At 39.4% G+C, this 19,181-nt stretch overlaps 1 protein-coding gene across 5 annotated transcripts in view; it reads right to left on the minus strand.

Moving 5' to 3' along the window:
- The window catches only part of LOC126917305 (RB1-inducible coiled-coil protein 1), a 59,034-nt gene extending 46,525 nt beyond the window's left edge, over nucleotides 1–12,509 (minus strand). For 2 of the 5 annotated variants that reach the window (XM_050724039.1, XM_050724036.1), the window contains exons 1-2: nucleotides 6,357–6,541; nucleotides 1,617–1,825 (exon numbers count right to left, since the gene is read on the minus strand). In XM_050724039.1, the coding sequence (XP_050579996.1) occupies nucleotides 1,617–1,825; nucleotides 6,357–6,526 (379 nt within the window). In that variant the 5' untranslated portion in view covers nucleotides 6,527–6,541. Of the gene's footprint in view, nucleotides 1–1,616; nucleotides 1,826–6,356; nucleotides 6,542–9,134; nucleotides 11,417–12,252 lie in introns of those variants that run through there. The other 3 variants (XM_050724038.1, XM_050724037.1, XM_050724040.1) reach the window with 3 other exon arrangements.
- Between the last annotated feature and the right edge of the window lie 6,672 nt (nucleotides 12,510–19,181).

Below are 19,181 nucleotides of genomic sequence, written 5' to 3' on the forward strand. Positions count from 1 at the left end.
TCTCACTAGTCGGCCGTCTAGACGCGCGACGTTCTCGGAATCGGACCATCGTTGTTTTTCTCCAGCTGGATCTCGCGTCTGGACGCCTGTGTTCCGCGTTTTCAACACGTCGCGTCGCATTGACGCGCGTTTTAACGTCCGTTCGTTCACCAGCTAAGCGATGTGTAAGCGCTAACCGTGCAATCTCCGTACCGTTACGTCGTTAAACTCGTATCGTGCATTCGCTTCATTATTACGCTTCTGGATCGTATGTTTCGTCAATCACGAGGTCAGACTATGATTCTATTATATCTGAGTTCCCATCAAACGGATATAGCACAAAATACATTTTCTCAAAACCGACGTTCGAACGTCACGCAATCCTCTATCTGCTTTTACTACAACTCTTGGAATTGTTCCACTCTCTGATAGAGTCTTTCTCCGCTAACTTTTCATGGAAAGACTTTCAGTGATCGACCTTTCAGCGATTTGAGTATCGACTATAAAGTGTATCCTATCGGAACAGTGTTCTTCCAAAGATATCTTAAGATCGTCGAAAGTTTGCTAAGAAAGTTATTTTCTCTTTCAACTAATTTCATTGAGTTTTTTTACCCATTAAGAATCAACATCGTATCGACCGCAACATTTCATTTTCCGATTTTTGAGTCCTCGTTTCACTTATTTCAATTGTTATTCGTTATTATAACGATATGATAAAGCTTCACACCATCGGATCCCGGTTAAACATTACCGTTCATCAGATGAGGTAGCCCTGATCAACATCCACGTTTCAATCACGCTCCGCTGCATTCGGTAAACGCTCACCATCAACGGACCGTAGTCATATCGTGGTCGTGATTAGACCGGGACTACAAGTCGAATGCATCGCTGCGATATATCAAAACACGTCCATAAGGTACAACTGTACTTACATGTAAGTACAGTTGATAGAAAAGATATCGTGAGACCAAGAATCGAAGCACTTAAGTGATACCGAGTGATCTAGCGACATCTAATTGAAAGATCATATGCGACCTGGATCTTAGATCGCACGAAGATATTTGAACGCGCAACGAAGGTGATGAAAAATAGTCAAACGAGTTACTGACGTTCTCCATTGTGTTTCTATACGGTACTACAAGGCTGGCTCGCACAAAGAATCGAGGTTGCCTGGGTGTCGCGCGAGTATCGCTATCTTCACGCTGATATCATCTGACTCATTTTTTCTCTCTGTACTCGCGAACACTCACCGATAAGGATCATTTATTAGCCGCGTCCTTCCGGCACGATTCTCGTTTAACGAAGCCAGCCCACTCTTTTTTTTTTGCCACGTCTTCTTCGTGAGACATTTCTTTTCGGTCACGCGAGTAATATTAATTTTCAGCTACGTATCAAATACTCTTAGAAGTTGAATTTTTCTCGAACTAAACGCGACAATAATTTGTTGAAAAGTCTCTGATCATTTTGTGATGGTAATAAAATTATGAAGGTAAAGGCAAGAAAAATCTTTATCTTGCAACTGGTTTATAAAGTAAGTTTTTATCAAACAGACGGACAATGTTAGACAGGAAATGAAAAAAGCTGAGCGGAGAACGGTGAGTTAAGAAAATTCACAGGTGAAGAAGTTGGTCACTCACCGGAACCGTAGTCTATGCTTGGCGTAGGTGGATGGTTGCTCTCAATAGCGGCCTTGTTGAACAAATAGATCGGATTCGTGTCGGTTCCGGCCGAGTAGGAACACACACGCGCGTTTGGTTCCAGGCTTTCGCCTCCACTCATCAGGAGCACCTGGTGCGCAGAGATCACGCCGCATTCTCTCTCGATCGCTTCCTTCAGCTGGTCGACACTGTGCAAAAACAGAAGAAAAGTCATATTAAATAATTATGGTGATTGTAGGCCTAGGAATCATAGCCTCTTTCGGGAAAGAGCAAAAAAAGAAAAGAGTTGCTGAATTCATAGCAAAATGATATCCGGCAATTCTAGCAGAGCAAATATTAAAAAATTTTAAATGGCAGAAATTTCTTACTTTAAAAATGCGAAAATTAAATAATTCAACGATTTCAATTAAAAAATTTTGAAATATCTAAGTTTTGAATATTTTCATTGTTCCAAGTTTGAAATATACAATTTTTGAAATCTTGTTCAAATTTCAATTTTTGAAAAATTGAAGTCTCAACCCTCTGGAAATTTGTAAAGTTTTAAAACATTTAATTTTGCTGACAGTTCAAATTTTTAAAAAGTCAATATTCGGAAGAACTTAAAAATTCTTAATAAAAATCATCGAACTCCGAAAATATCGAAAGCTGAGAAGTTCGATAGTACAGAAATGCAAACGTTTTAGTATTTAAACGATGCGTTTATGCCGATATGATCAAGCATAATTCTGAGAATGCTTAAACATTTAACATCTAAAAGGCGATCTCGGTACACGATAAGTTTTATGATAAACCGGAGCAGTTGTACAGCTTCAGTGTCGTCGATGCCGTGATTAAGGTCAAGATTATCTTGTACCCGTATCAGGGAGCCAAGCTACTCTTAGGAGAGCTAACAAAAGTCAATGTAATTGGGGAAACTTGGAAGACTTCTGCGTAGCTGAACTGATATCTAGCACGAGATCACGCCTTCGGTCTAGGAAACGTTGAAAGACACTATTAGCCTCCTGTCGGCTCTTGCCCGACCTGGTTCTCGCAAGGCGTTCACACAGCGTGGTAGTAATTGCCGGATGATGCGTTTCTGTAATTCACGTGGAAAGCGACCAGAGTAAGGAGCTTGATGGAAGAAGAAAAAGAAACGAGTTCTTATGGACAGTTAATCGAGCCCCTACTTTCGATCTCAAAGATAACCGCTCTTTTTGCTATCAGTTTTTATTCGAGCGCAAACAACGACAAACAAACGATTAATTTGCGATGCTCAAGACGAAAGGCTCGTGCGTAATCCGATTGGCCTAAAGAGGATAAAAGTGCAAGCTACGACCGTGGCAATTATGTCAAGGCAATATTCATCGAGACAACCGATAAAATATCCAGTAGATTTTCAAACATAGAAAAAAAGGAACCAGGAACGAAATCATAGCCACTCTATCATTTCTCACGCGTTGTCATTAATTGTAAATAGCGGAGGATGAGTTCGAATATAAAAATTTCGCAAGTCTTTCGATTTAAATTCTGTATCATTTAAATACTACATAAGACCAGCTTTTATAATTAATATGACGCGATGCGCCTCACGTCGTCCTCGCCTTGGACAAAGAGTTCTCCTTATCCGTTATTTAACCTTGCCAAGGGTGTTAATGACGACTCGCCTGTGCTCACGACCACCGTTCCAATTCCTTTTACGCGCAATTTATGGCCACCGCGTGTTGTTCAAGACGAGTCAGTCGCTTGAGAATCTTTCAAGAATAGTCTGATAAAATACGCGCCGTCTACCACGACAACGTGCCTCTGCCGCGACAACGATGCAATTTCAAACCAGATAAAACGGACCTTGAACCGCGCAAATAACACAAACACGCGGGCATTACAAAGGTTACGTCGAATTTCGTAATCGTCGAATTGTGGAATGCTACGTATTCCACAACCTGTCACGATAGGGAGATTCTGCATTGAATAAATGCAGAAAGATGTAAAAATCCTTGTCAAAAATAATGCATTTATAATGTTTTGTAGAAAATTTATAAAGATTCGGACTTGTCGATAACGCCTCAGTTCACTCACCGGGGATGAAATTAACTATAAATAAAGTTGATCGCGACACGAAAATTGAACGATAAACGTCTGGGTGACCGCGAATGAAACTAATTAAAAAGACTCGATTATCCGTCGACGAGACACGGCTGATAAATTTGTTTGCACATTCCTGGCAATCGCGGTGGCCCTAGACGCGCGATATTTATCATGGTTCCGGGGGGGGGGGGTGGATTTTTGCCGAACCGTTTAACGATCCATCGTCTAAACCGGGAATAAATCGCAATTACGTCGCACCGTATTTACTCTTTGGCGCTTTAGCGGTATACTTTGTAATTACGCGCGGGCGAGAATAAAAGTTACGGAGCAAAGGCGCCACGCTGAATCGACACACAACGTTAATTGCCTCGACGAATGGGGTCGCTGACCGCCGCAACCACGTTATCTTATGCACAAATATTAGAGGTACTTATTTGCGAGGCAGGCACCTTTTCGCGCGTTCACTCGTTAAAGCTATTCCTTTCTGTGTAACGCTAGAAGAGAGCTAGGCTGACAATGAGTTGGTCGTATGAAAGCATATTACATATACATACATACAATGCTATAGATGTTTCAATTTCTGTTTTAAAGCGATTCGAAGGTATTTTAATTCCAATTATTTCGAACATGATTCGATGATTTTAGTATTTACATTCTACTTACTGTGCGTACTATCGTACTAGGTACAATAAATAACATTTCATAAAAAAAAGAAAAGGAATTCATTCGATTCTTGCGTATTTAGCTATCAAATGTATCGCTATGTTACTATCTATAATACTTTCAGAAGTAACTGTATATTCGAAACGATTAAAATGTTTCATAACGCATCACTACACATACGGCACATATATGCATCTAGACGTATATTTGTGTGTGTCGGTATGTGCGTGCACTAATTGCGAAGGGAGATCTGAAAAAGTGGTTCGAGAGCTTCGGGGAACGCACAAGTTGCGGAAGTGGGCGAGAAAGGGTTGATGGGACCGCGTATAAGCGCTGACAGAGGGTCACGATTCTGCCTGACTCACGATGTACTTAATTCCACAATATATATTTATTATTTACTCTGTTTGAAAACCAAATAATTACAAGCAAAACATACGGAAGTCTAAATGAATTCGACGATTAGCTCAATTTCTAAAAATCGATCGCTAGCATTAAGCAATAGGTAAATAAAGGATCGCGTGCAAGCTTGGAAGAGATCGGATTGAATAGTCATCTTAAGACCTGAATTCGTCGGACTTTCTTTTTACCATGGTTGGATAAAATGCGCTTAGCTTACTCATCCGAGGCTACGTGAAGCGTAACGCGGTTTAATCGGAATAATGGATGTTGTATAGGCCGTGTGTAGCATTGCAAAATTGCATGTTCCTCATCGGTGATAGGCCTGAGCGCACGCTTACCAGTTTTATTTTCCTAATTCACGTTAACCTCGTTCCGCCACCAACTTTTCCTCAATGTTCGTGTTGTTAACACTGTTTCCGTTCTAGGGAACAAACCTCGCGTTAAATCAAGTCGAAACGAAAGTTCTGCTCATTTGCCTGTTAATGTTCAGCGGGACGGATTTGTGTAAAGGAAAAGCAAGCGATCAACGGTTGTAACCTTCCTATTTACGCTTCATCTCTTTCCACTCTCCAATTTCGAGCTAACTCTCTGTTTATATTGTTCTCTGGTTCGTATTTTTAACTCTTTGAAACTGGATTTTTCTTCGTATATACAAAGAAGCAGATGTTACTGGTTGCTGTTTTTCATTTGAATGAAAAGAGTAAGGAGTAGTAGCTGGAATGTGATTTCAAAATTTGAAGAAGTTATAAAATAGTTTTTGTAACATATACACTACAGGCATATAGGTTATATAACTTCCGAGTCGCATGATAGTATAGAGAGTTAACTGATACTAAGACCTAACAGATTTCTACAAAAGCAAATACAGCGACTAATTAAGCGAACAAGGAACAATTAAATACTTAGATAATATATTAGATTACATTTCATACGCATTCCGTTCGTAACAACATTCTTGAATCAGTATCGCTGTTGATAAAATTACGAGTAACGCTACTCGAATAGTTCAGAACGGCCAATGATAGTATCCTACTTTTTTATCAAAAAAGGCGAGGTTCGACTCGAAACGTTTTACGGCCTAGCCCAACTGTATAACGTTCGTCGATAATCCTTCGCATCGTTTGGCAAATGTTTACGAGACGTTCTCGGGGAAACTCGTAATAAAATACAGATACGACATTGCAACCGAACATTGCAATTCACGTTGAAACACGCATTACATTCACCGTTCTCCCGATCGAACGGCCAATCGAATCAATGGGATTAACCCCCTTTGCACTTTGTAACCGCCATATTTCAACTAGCTCTAACTTCCTGTAACCCTTATTTTTCATATTAAATCAATAAAAAAAAAAAAACAAATAATTTTGATATAACAAAAAAAAGAAAGGAGATAATAGGTTTGTAATTTGCTCTCGATCTTGTTACAGCCTTCGAATTTGTATATTTCAATTCTTTCTCGTATCAAAATAAAAGACCAACTTGCTTCTCAAACAAAATATCAAGTAATAGAGAAAAGCAAACTTTATTCTCGACATAGTGATTTATAACTGTCGAAAATTCATAAAAGAAGGTCTCGTAACTGCTCACTAGAGATTCAGAAAAGCTGGTAGCCGACACGAGGCGCAAACAACGACTGGCAAATGTTCCAAACGAAGTTTCGCAAGAGTCACAGTCGTAGCGTAGACCGCAAAAGTAGACCGAGCCTCGAGAAGCGTTTGAAGCTGATTCGTTCCAAGGGATGCACCAAGCGTTCGCATTAAAGACTTGGCCGAGTTTATCCGTGGGTCAGACTCGTGTGTGACACGAGCCAACGGTCGCCCACGTTCGACACGCCGATTTCATTACTATTTTCGTAGCCACCTGCACTTGTCCGCGCATCGCAGATCTCACGTTCCTGCTCGCTCAAGTCAGAGAAAAGCCTTTCGAGCACGGCCTCTATGTACCCACGTTTGTCCGCGATAGACGAACGGTTTTGCAATTTGTTCACCTTCGAGGGATCCTTGACACTTCTCCATAGCGTGGCGTGGCGCGTTGTTCGCGATACTCGCGCTTACTACGAGTTGCTAAACGACAAACGACGAGCAATCGCGTGGACGACCATCGATAAACAAAAGGCTTGTGTTGAAACCTTTTGTTGCTGACTCTTCACGTTATTTGCTTTTTTTCTTTTTATTCGACTCTTTTTTCAGGCGTAGACGTTATTTAGATAAATGTTGCAATATATTAATGAAGCAAAGATATCGATCTATAACTGACTTCGAAAAGAAGAGTAGATACGTCTAATAAATAATAATATTTATTATAAACTGATACAGAAGTCTGATCGATTCATTCAGATAAAATAAAATCATAATAAACCTTCTAGAATAATGAATTTAATCTATAAAAAGATGTGAGTCTATCTCCTGAGTCCATAGATCTATTATCGGAAATGCTAAACATCTTGAAATATAGTATTAACATATTGATTATTCAGCTATTCTTGTTTTATGACGTAACAACTACTTTAAATCCATTATTATTGCGTTAATACCTCACGTTTTTGTAATAAAATCTTAAAATATGATCTGCAGTGATTTAATAAAATATTCTGGCAAAGTTTAACTGGAAACGTCCTTGAACATTATATAATTTGCGTGTAGCGAATTTCGATAGGCAACTAAAGTTGAAATGGAAATTAAACTTCGTTAAAAATACGATACGACGTTTGTGATGGAAGAAAATATATAAAAGGAAGGAGGCTTGAAGTGAAAAAGACGAAGAGGCGAAAACGGAACGCTTCAACGCGTCAATGTGTATTTATTTGATATACGAGGTAGTCGAGGAAGCAGATCCGTTTAGAAGGCAACCGTTTATTGCAAAAACCGACTCATGTGAATCGGCCACGAAAGGATGTGGATATACAGAAGACTTTTGCGCGCGAAGAAATGAGTTTCCGCAGCATTCAAGTCGGACTAGGCTCAATCCGATAACCATCGCCGAGAGCTTAAAGAGAGAGTTTAAACTGAGAATAATATCGAACGTTCCTTTATGATACCATAAGTGATATGAATAGACACCATTCGAGAAGTGAAAGGGAAATTGAGAAACGTGAATTTGATTATTTATGGAAACAAAGAAAAAAGAACAGGGAAGGCTAAAACCATTTTTATTCGAAAAATTCAATCAGATAAAACCTTCGAAACTCAAAGATTTTTATCTTCCCCTTGAGATTCGATTGTATAAACATGAAAACGTGTTTCAGATCACGGTAATTTCCTTCCGTGAAAAATAACGACGATATCTTGACCGAGTCTTTAATTTAAATAAGCGTAACGCACAGTGTAGCCGTGTTGCTTGGCCTATATTCGACGAAACTTGAAAAATAAACTCGTTGATGATTTATCGGAGCAAGTTTTAATAGTTCATCGTTTTTGTTCGGCAAGAACAACCGGCTGGCAAGAACTGCTGCTATTCTTTTATATGAAAAACGAATCTACCGAGCAATTATCCGCTTTGCGTTCGATTAAGTGAAGGAAATACGAGTGGATGAAGCACTATGAAGTACAATAGAGAAATAAATGATGGAACGGTGAAATGTGTATGGAACTCAATCTACCTTACGAAATAAATATGATATTAAAAGATAATAGATGACTAAAATTTAAGAATCAAAGAGATAGTTACATACAAAACTGTAATAGGAAAATCAAGCATAAGCACAAAGGACATGTCTTTTTAATGGATCTCTTATTGTTGAATTAATTTGTAATGTGTTATTTCTTCATAATAACATTGACATTGAAGAAATTACAATTAACAATCTTATTTCCAATTCCTATTTAACAAAATTACTAGTTAATCCCATAGATAAATGGCTGATAATATATTTCTAATAGCTATTTATATTTAGCAAAGAAAATATACATCGTGATTCTTGAACGATATTACCTTGATACATTACGGGTTAAAAATCTTTAAAATTGAATTTCTAGAGATCAATGACCGTATTCCTCAAATAGAACCTCTTATACTCTACCGCGTTCCAGTGTCACGCGCCACACGCATGAATAACACATACATATAAATTGATCGATAAATTAGCACGTTTATCTAAGTACTACAGAACATAGTAAATCGCATACCCAAATCGATTAAAACTCCTCCAAATTAAATTTCTTTTACAAATTCATCGATGAACTAGCACATATAACCATGTACGTAACCAAGTACTCTAAGTACGCGTGACGTGACTGGTAAACAAATAAGGTAGCAATCTATCGGATCCACGAAAGGCGCATGACGCAAGATTCTAACCTATTGCAAAAGTAAATAGCAACAGGGACTAAACAAACGGAAGCATTAAGGGGACAAATGAATACTTACGTCTGCAACGCCAACTTGATGTCGAAGGTGATAGTAGTGCCAGTGTCCACATGGAATATGTAGAGCATTTTCGGGCCGGTCAAGCTTCTTCCAGTCGGACGATAAGAGGGAAACGGCCACTAGCCCGCCTGAAAAACTACACTGGCATTCGGTGGTGCTTGGCGTCCGATAATCGCGACGCCCGACCGACAGAAGATATGTCACCTCAGGCTGACTCCTGCAGTCAGCTCGATCGGGGCCGTACCCCTCGTTTCACAGCGCTCGCGAGTACGGCCCCCTCGGGTTTATGCCGCATCGATCACCAATCCGTTCGTCATCGTCGATTCACGCAAACTCGGAGTAGGGTTCGACCAGCTCACCGTATTTCGTTCTCGATTATTTCGCGCGTATATTGTTTCTTCGTTATTATTCTCCGTCGTGGTCGGTAGGTATCGGTATCGAAGTTGAGTCGCGTTGAATGGCGCGCAAACCGACGAAAATACGAGCAACACCGAAAAAGCTCGAGAAACTCGACGATATATACCTTGCTATAGGTGTATGACGCGTATGTATGTATAAATATAACGTGTGTGTATATACGTAGATTGGTTCGAAGGAAAGCAGCGATGCTGTATACCTAGGTCTGACTGCTTTCGAGTACTCCTTCGCGAGATTCGTTGAAACACTTGGAATATAATAAAAGCAAGAGTAAAGAGAAATATATCACGAGATCATCGGTAACTAAAAAAAAAGTCCCGCACAGCCTTCAGAAGGGAAGCTATTGTTACAGTCTGTTAAATGGTCCAGATGCAGCAAGAAAACGACAGGCGGACCGAATTAGGTACTATTCAGTTTGCAACCCACGACCGTTATTTACAGAACGGTTCTGAATGAATTTCGTTCCGACCGGGGTTCGGCGACGAGAACAAACGAAAACGTACAGTTCCTTGGAAACGGGAGCTTAACCAACACACGTAAAAAAGTCTTAAATAGTCGATCACTTTTCAACCGTAGGATCACACATAATAACAATTCTTGATCTTATCGTTCGTCCGCCTGTCATCAATGAAAACTGTGTCTCGTATAGGTTGTGTAGGTACTGTTGCTCCTCGAAGTATCGGTCGATCGCGTCCTCCGGTTTTTGTGATGTAACGGAGCACTGTTAGTACGAGCCGACGATCCCTTTAAACACAAGTTCACGACCCGTACGATAATTTCGTGTACGTAGACGGAAAACAAGTTAAAAATCGGTGAAAAAGAATCACCGTTGCAGCGATGGAGGACTAATCGACGCGATTAACGAGTAGCCCCGGATCAGCTGCTCGTCAAAACAAAGCACTCGCGCGTACACGAAGGGCCAGCGATTCCTACTTTGATTTGCTGTAATGCTGTCCAAGCTCAAGACTCGGCACAATACGAGCAAACGCGTATTCTATGGTTGTACGTGGATGAAAAGACTCGAAGCGAGATCAAGCAGGACGCTAGGACCTCGTCTTATATCGTGATAGGCCCGTGTACACGCCGAGAGTGACGTACCGACCACACAAACAATGCTGCGCCACTCGCACGGGAACGTATGCGCAGAGATCGAAGCACGAAACAAAGAAACTCCACTTTCGCCACGGATTTTCTCGTTTATGCTTTTATTCTCCGTGTTCTCTGTTCAAGTACTGATTACTGACACTTGTGTACTTCACGTCGCTGTCGAATTTTCACCGCGAATGCGCCGAACGCTTGCCCGAGAACGACCAGTTTTATAAAGCTCTTGCACCGTGCCAGAGAGAGAGATGGTAGGGGGGCAACTAGCTTGGCGCAGTCCCGTTCGACATTTTGCTCTGACGCATCGCGTCGCCAGCTGTTTACTGCCGAGTCCAGGTCTGGTCGAGCACGGAGGACAGAACGTCTGATTGCTGTGTGCTCAGCTTACGCAGATATTCCACTCGCCACTCAGCTGTTTGTCTGCGATTAACGCGCCATCTTCGCTTTGCCAAGATGGCGTGATTGACGCGTGCGGTAGTTTAAACGATCTGATATTAAAACTTTAAAAATTACAAACTGAACGTTTTCTTCTAATCGTTCTGCATCTTCAATAATATTATTGAGGCATGTACGAGTACTTCCTGATAAATTCGATAAAGTACTCTGCGGTTTGTGTGTATCGTGCGTGAATGTTGATACTTTGTTCTTGAGTGTCCATATCATTTGAATCGCGTCATGCGCAGCAATTCATCATCGACGAGATGGAAACCACTGTTATTCTTTCTTGGTTGATATATGCAGCACTTGAAGCAAGCTAGTTTTTCAGGACGCAGGTACGTGAGTGATGAACAACTTTCTTTCAATATAATTTAGAAAATGAGAAAACAAACTTGGTCTTCATACCACAAGAAGTTACAGACATATGTATCATAAACATCAGCTAATATAGATATTAAAGTGATAGAAATTTGTTTCTCTGAACATCAACAATTTTTTAAATGATCGAATATACTTGTATCGTATTAATTCCGTGGAAACGTAAGTCATAAAAGTATATTTGTGTATATAGTGGTTTTAAAAGAAGTTGCAAAAGTAATAGCGCTGTCATCGACCGAGAGCATGAACGCGCATGCGCAGAGCTATAAATGACCTACCGCCATTATCGCTTCCGTGTGGAGACTCTTTATGCTAAATCGACTGTGAAAGGGGAAAACGATGCAAATTTCGTACTGGCAGAGCGTGGGGTTGCAACTGCACGTGCCGTATTTGTTTATATGCCATAACATTATCGCAACCAGGGAACTGTTAGAAATTCAGGTTAAAGTTTCATTGCTTTGTAAACGCTTCATGAATACGTGCCTTAATTTTCGAAAAAAGTAATAAACTCACACAGAAATAACACAGTTGACCAAATATAACTATTACCATTTGTAAAGTTATACAAATTATTGCGCAGTTTACAGATAGCTGCGCATTTCCGCTTAATGCGTTGTTAGTTTATAAAATGAATATTGAATATGCTCTAGGCATTAGTGTTATTCTATATGCATGATCTATAATGAAGCAGAATAATATAATAAATAATCATGTAATTGCATCACCGGGTGGATACTCAAACTCGGGTCGATTCTCCGTGAAAAAGTGGTATAATAATATTTACTTCGACGGAGAATCGTTCACCTTTCGCTCGAGGCCATGAGAGCCATAAATGCGAATCGTTCCCGCCTATATTGTAAGCATTGTCTCACGCGTAATTCCAAATCGATACACGACGAAATCGCAACACAGTTAGGATAGCAACATGCTACGCGGCTTCTCGGTGAATTTTAATTCAGTCGCGGTTCGTCCGACACCAGCACGGTGTCAACGAATGGCCAGGAACTTAACTACGTCGTGACTTCTGCATTACCTCACTCGAGCCCGATGTAGTAGAAACAATCTTAGTATGTATGCGGCTATGTAAGTGCGTCGACACGTGGCGTACGATAAAGTCATAGACACACGTTGTGTGTTCAGTATCGCGAATTAAAGGACTTATGAAGGAGAGAAGGAAACAGATACGATGACAAAAATGTAGCTTCGAGGGGGACGAAATATCGTTGTGTACACGATATCGCTGTCGAAAACACGATGTCGTTGTATTGTTGTGATAAATGAGTTTTAGCTTAGCCTTTTTACATTACTATCGCGCATGAACACGCGCTGTAGTATTGTCTTACGCGTTTTCTATGTGTTTTGCGCAAGGGAGGAAATTTCATTTTCACGCGCGTGTATTCTTATTGAATACAATCGCTATTCTATGGCAACCAGTGATAATGATTTCCTCGATTAGTCATATGCCGCGCATTTCGTGCAACGCATGCCCTGATGCAATAAAAGATCTATTGCATTTACTAGAAATACGTCGGTCTCTTTTATTTATTCCGCTAATCTACGTATATTGTTATTTCAATAAACGTCATCATATTTACGATACATTGATAAAAAGACTCATAGATTAGGAGATATGTGAAAATGATTAATATATACGTAATTAATACCTTTTCATGTGCACATGCGGGATGATATCATCTCCCCTTTTGAAAGAAACCAATTGCTTTACGTAGATCGAAAGTTTACTTGAAAGCAACAGAAATATGATAAGTGCTTTCACTTGTCAAAATATTGATAAAGGAACTATCGATATCTAGAGAGATTAGATGAAGAAATTGCTACTCCCCAGGGACGTACCGTTTTAACCAATTCATAACCGGTAGTTCTACACGGTTAGGGATCATTAACGATCATTTTCCCCTCGTGAAAACGCGAACCTTGACGTTGTCTCGTGGTAAGTAGCCAGTCGATGCCTGATTTCTCGATTTTGCCATTGCGAAATGTTGCGCGAGTATAATGTAATCGCTGTTCGTTGGAAAGTCGAAGGCGAAACGCAATAGAACGCGCACGACTCCCTTCTCCAACTCCTTTTCTTTTCTTTTTTGTCACATTTCGCTTAACTTGGACGGCGTCGATCAATTATCTTTCCAACGTCGCATTAATATACAGCTACTTGCGTAAATCAAGTTTTTGTTCCACTCGTTTCCATATGTAAATCAGCTAAAATGTAACAAACCCTCAATAATCATACAAATGCTTCATGGCAATGGTTGTAATTTGGTAGGTGCGTTGATAACATGTTAGAGAGAAGGTGAAACGTAAACGTTACTTCAATGATAACAAGCTATAACTTCATCCGTTCAAAAACAGAAAAAGAAACTGCTGGCGAACACCGGCAAGAATAAATTTCTCAATTGTACGGGTTTACAGATCTACTTTCCCCAATACACGCTCCGGCTTTTCAGTGAGTACGTTCTTAGTTTTCAATTACTGGCACTGCAAATGCAAGGTTCTAGCTTGTTTCAAATTATATATGATACGAGGAAGCAAAGTTAGGCATGTAATCTCAGTTTTTGAAAAATTATAGCAGCTTTGGCTACTTTCTCAACACTTTTGTAGTTCAATCTTGCTACGTTTTTTGGGGCTATTTTCTACACAATTATGTTTTACTATTTCTTAAAAGTTTCTTAAATTTAAAAGAAATACGAAAGAATCGTTGCTGATATGCAAGATTTCTCAATCTCTCCTCTTCAATCGTATGCTAAAGTTCCTCTCTAAATATTCAAAGTTTTAAAAGTTAAAAGTGTAAAAATTAATGTTTATAATTTTAATTATGACTCGTGCAGCATTTCTGAAATTTAATAAAAATTCCATAATATTTTTCTCTTCGCTTCGAGAAATATTAAATAACATTCAAAAAATCTTTATTCCATCGCAAAAAGTAAACAAACGAACGGAACCTCGCATGGACGAATAAACATCCGGTCCAGTAATCTGATCAACCTATATTCCATTCCCTAGAAACCTAGAAGAGAGATGTAGTATTTCATGCGCATGATCGTGCAACAGTTTCCCGTCATAACGAATAATAATGCAATTACTGAAAGACGAGGGATAGAAGGAGGGTAGGTCGGGAAGAGGGTAGGAGATAAAAAGTGGGAAAGAAACTATTTTATAAACACGAAAAAGAGGCTTAGCCGTAACACGTGAATCACTCGAAGGCGTCGAACGGACGAGCGAATCGACGGGAGAAAGGATCGAGAGTATTACTTGCGATGACCGATGGAACGAAGGAGAAGTAGAAGTAGAAGTAGAAGTAGAAGGGGAAAAATGATTTTCTACATCAGCTAAAGAGAAGAGGAACGAGGCGCGCGACGAACTCACAGATCTTTATACGTGTGCGCGACACACGCGCGGTTTTCACGTCTCTCTCGTACGAAGGTCTCTCGTTAGACTCCGTAGCACGCGAATCGCTGGAGAGCCATGCGGGAGGTGCGTGGCCAGAGCGAGGTCACCTCACGCACGTGCACGTCGTGCGTACTTCGTATTATATGTTACATGCTACGGACGTCCCGTTCCACTAGCAAAGGCGTAACCGGCGAAGAGGGCGCAGCCCCAACCTCGTTATTAGGCTGTTGCATAATGAATATCGAATTTTTTTTATCGTTCACATCTTTGTTCAACCCTTGGTAGCAGTCAACGGACTAGGAAACGTTATACTTTCTAGATTTTCTCAGAGTATTTTTTTAACAAAAGCCATACTAATCAATGGAAATGATAAGATGTGGTATAAGCGGTACGGTTTTTAAAAATTTCGATTTTAAATTATGTTTCTTTTTTAATTTACCATAGTATTTATGATTGTCCACATTATGCGATAAATGAACGTATGAAAGTAATATTCGTTTTCTTCAAAAGTTCAATATACAACCACTTGAGTAATAGAGTTGAGAAAATAGAAAGTTGATCAATTCGTCTTTCGGGAGATTCGTAGGTGTAATATTTTATATGTATGATGTCCGAGGCAACGTGTCGAGGACGAAAACATTATAGAAAAGATACGACCAGGAAGTCTATAGAACGACATAAAATGAAGTCAGCGAATCAATTGAATTGCTGAATCAGGATCCTCGTTCGAATTATTAGTTCGTTACGAGATTGGTCTCGTCGATCGAGTCGCCCTAATCGAAATTTTCTCTCTTGACCTAAAATACGAATATGATTTCTGTTTTTACGATCTTTACGTTCTACGCGTTACTTTTTATTACGTTCATTAGCATTCGTAACCTAGAATCATGGAAAGTTGAGATCACGCGAACGTTATTAAAGTTACCCAATATTTCTGATAGTTATAACAAATTGAATAGAATCGTACGCGAATTTTTGCTCTGGTTAGACCAATTAATTTGCACATTATCAATAGCGGAGGATTATGTGAATATGTTAGTTCGTCAGGTTTGACAAATGTCTGTAATCAAAGAACAGCATGCGGTAGGTTCATGTTATCGCTCGTAGATGATTATATAAGTTCAGATTACGCGAACAAGAAATTAATATTCGCAGTCATGAGACGTATACTTTGCTAAAGAGGAGCTACGAGGATCGAAGGATACGGTAGACGAAACAAAAATATTTAATTCAACGTCTGCCTTTAGATTTCTGATGCATCGTGACGAATGTATCGTTTTGAAATTTAAATATAAATTTTTACCAACTTCATTGATATTCTCGAAAAAGTAGACTTTGTTAAAGTAAGTGATACGATTAGCATTTCAAAGATCTGAGGAACGTTTCCCGGATATTTATGCTGATTTCTACGCCGCTGAATGACGGTAAGAATCGACGTTCTATTCCTCTGCTCTGGGTTATCGGCCGTTTCTTTTATCGTTTTTCGCTTCAGTGTCGACGACACGCGGACATTTCCACGGTAGCAAACATAACGAGGAAAGCGAAGATAAGAGATAAGAAGCGTGTCAAAACCGATACTCTCACGAAAAAAGAAGAAACCAGCTGATAACTAGTTATACGTATGCTCGTGCATTTGCAACGAGTAACTTCTTTCCTACCGATCGATGTAGCGAACAGCAGAAAAGAACCCATTGGAAACAAAAAAAGTTAAATACATATATAAAATGAAATATATATATAATTAAGTATATATGTAATAAAAAGAAAGGTATACTTATACCAATACAAGAAGGTAAAAAAATATATTCGTTAAGAAGATGAGGCATAAGGTAGATCGTGATTCTGATAAGAATGAAAATATTTACTTTCTCGAATATCCCGCCACTGTAACCGATAAAATAAAACGATGATTACGACGCCGATAACGAACGTGCCGCATTCGTACTCTCGTATAATAATGCGCAATAGACTTTATCTAACCCCGTCATGAGCTACAGAGAACAGCGATATACATATAGCATTCTATATTTGGGCATTCAAAATATTTTAGGCGACTCGTGTTCATGTGTATGCGACAGCGCGTGCTTGATACTTCGATGAACACGGAACCGAGGAACTTTCGTAACAAGAAAGAACATCACGAAGGAAAGCTTATCGACGGTGGACAATCGGTCGATACGTCACAGTCACGTCAATGACGAATTAACCACCTGTCCATTGAACGCGGGATTATTCATCGTTTAAAATTAGTACTTTTTTCCTCGATCGACCGTGATTGTCTTATCGAGCGTGTAATTCAACGTGAATCGGTCATCGAGATAAGGTATGGATGGTCAGCCTCATTACACACATGCTCCTATGTGAGTGCACTGACAAATCAACGCAATCCATACATCGCTGATCTGTCACGTTTTCAATCGGAGTAATATTTGTTATTTCCGTGTACGAGACCGAGAGACCTTCGAGACGAAATACAAAAATATTTCGAATTCATTTTCGAAGGTTAATCGTTCGTTCATTATCTAGAAAGCGCTTGGATTGTCGAAACCTGTTGACGATTGTGTGATCGTCGCTACAGAGCAATGAGGTTCCGCCAGTATCATATTCGGTCACGTTTTGTCTAACACATGCATGCTCGTCAGCTAGAATGACATCGATAGCGGACGATACATCATGGTGTGAGGTCAGGCGAAACACGTGACTAGACTGACGTGATGCACGCAAAAGGTTGCACGAGAGATCGCTCATTACTGTTATCTTTTTATCTCGGCGAGATGCTAGACACGATAAACGAGGCAAAAACTTCATACGGAAGCGGCTCGTTTGCGTTCTCTCGGTATCTCGCGATCGTAATCTTTGAGTTTTTGAAGTAAATCGAGCAGAGAATGCATTCTGACAGAGTATCGAGAAAAGAAAAAGAACAATAACCACGTATATCTCGAGAGAACCATAAATCGACTCGGGGAACGTTAGGTTGTTTGAACTTTACCGAAACGTGTTTCTGTAGTCCCGACACACGTTCGAGTATCTATCTAACGTGCGACGTGTTCGAAGTATTCAAAGGTTTCTCCAATGTGTGCCGCGTTTTAATTGCGACTTAATTATTCACAAGTCTCGCGTTACTTTGTAGCCGGAAAGCGACCACAAATGCAAAACTAGGAAGAGGAGGGTCATATGATTACAAGCGAGGCAGGCAACCGTGAAACATGTTTCTTATTCGTGGTTTCGATGCCGCGTTGTAATTAATGCTCTATTGAGTTTTGTCATTGAACGTATAGTATACGAAAATATTAGTCTGTTGGTACGTTATGATACAAGTTTATTGAATCACTGCTTTCTCGCAAATGGACAATGACAGTGGGCCCTTGAGTTGCTTTTTTCATTTTTTTTTCTCCTTTTGAAGCGCGTATGTGGTAAGGTACCAAAATTCCTTTCACGCCCGTGGCTCGTTTTCACATTTTCAATGTAGCCATTGACAGAATGGTAATCATGATGACAATAATAGTAATAATAATTAATGACAATAATTAATAATAGCGATAATAATAATAATGATAGTAATAATAATAATATACAATAATAACGAGATATGCTAACTGTCGATATATCAAGAGATAACAAGTAAAATATACATATGGTCATTTCTTCGTAGATTTCTTCTCGATATAGCAATCAAATGACGAAAACAATTTTCATATTTTCCCGCGTTTCGTCTTGAACGATATACATCTAATTCTTAAGAAATTTTACCTTTGATTTGCGATATGGCTGCTGTGATGCAAATGATTAATGATTAACGCGCATAGGTTAGGTTTGTCTCCTACAAATATCCATCTCTTTCTCTGACAAATTTTCTCGATCATTTTCCGCTTTCGCTCTCTTTTTCTTTTACATGTTCTCTTTCATACTCGTACATACACTCTCTCTTTCTCTCACACTCTCTCACTCTCTCGCTCCCAGATTCGTTTATCAAATTTTAGAGCTGCTCTCTGCGATACTAATTAATCGAGTCATATATATGTATATAGTCGCAACATATATATATATAATACATGTTATTATATATATATATATAATGTTATTATATATATTGTATATATATATATATAATACATGTTATTATATATATTGTATATATATATATACAATACATGTTTCGAGACAGCGAGCAGGCCGTCGCAACACAATAGTTTAAATTACTTATACGAACGATCTTCATAACAAAAAACATCTTCGATCTGTTCATAATTCATAAAAATTGTATTATTTCGTTTCTAAGATGCCCGTCGACCAAGTTTCCTTTCATCA

The sequence above is a fragment of the Bombus affinis genome, chromosome 6, assembly GCF_024516045.1.
Source record: "Bombus affinis isolate iyBomAffi1 chromosome 6, iyBomAffi1.2, whole genome shotgun sequence".
In the NCBI taxonomy this organism is placed as follows: domain Eukaryota; kingdom Metazoa; phylum Arthropoda; class Insecta; order Hymenoptera; family Apidae; genus Bombus; species Bombus affinis.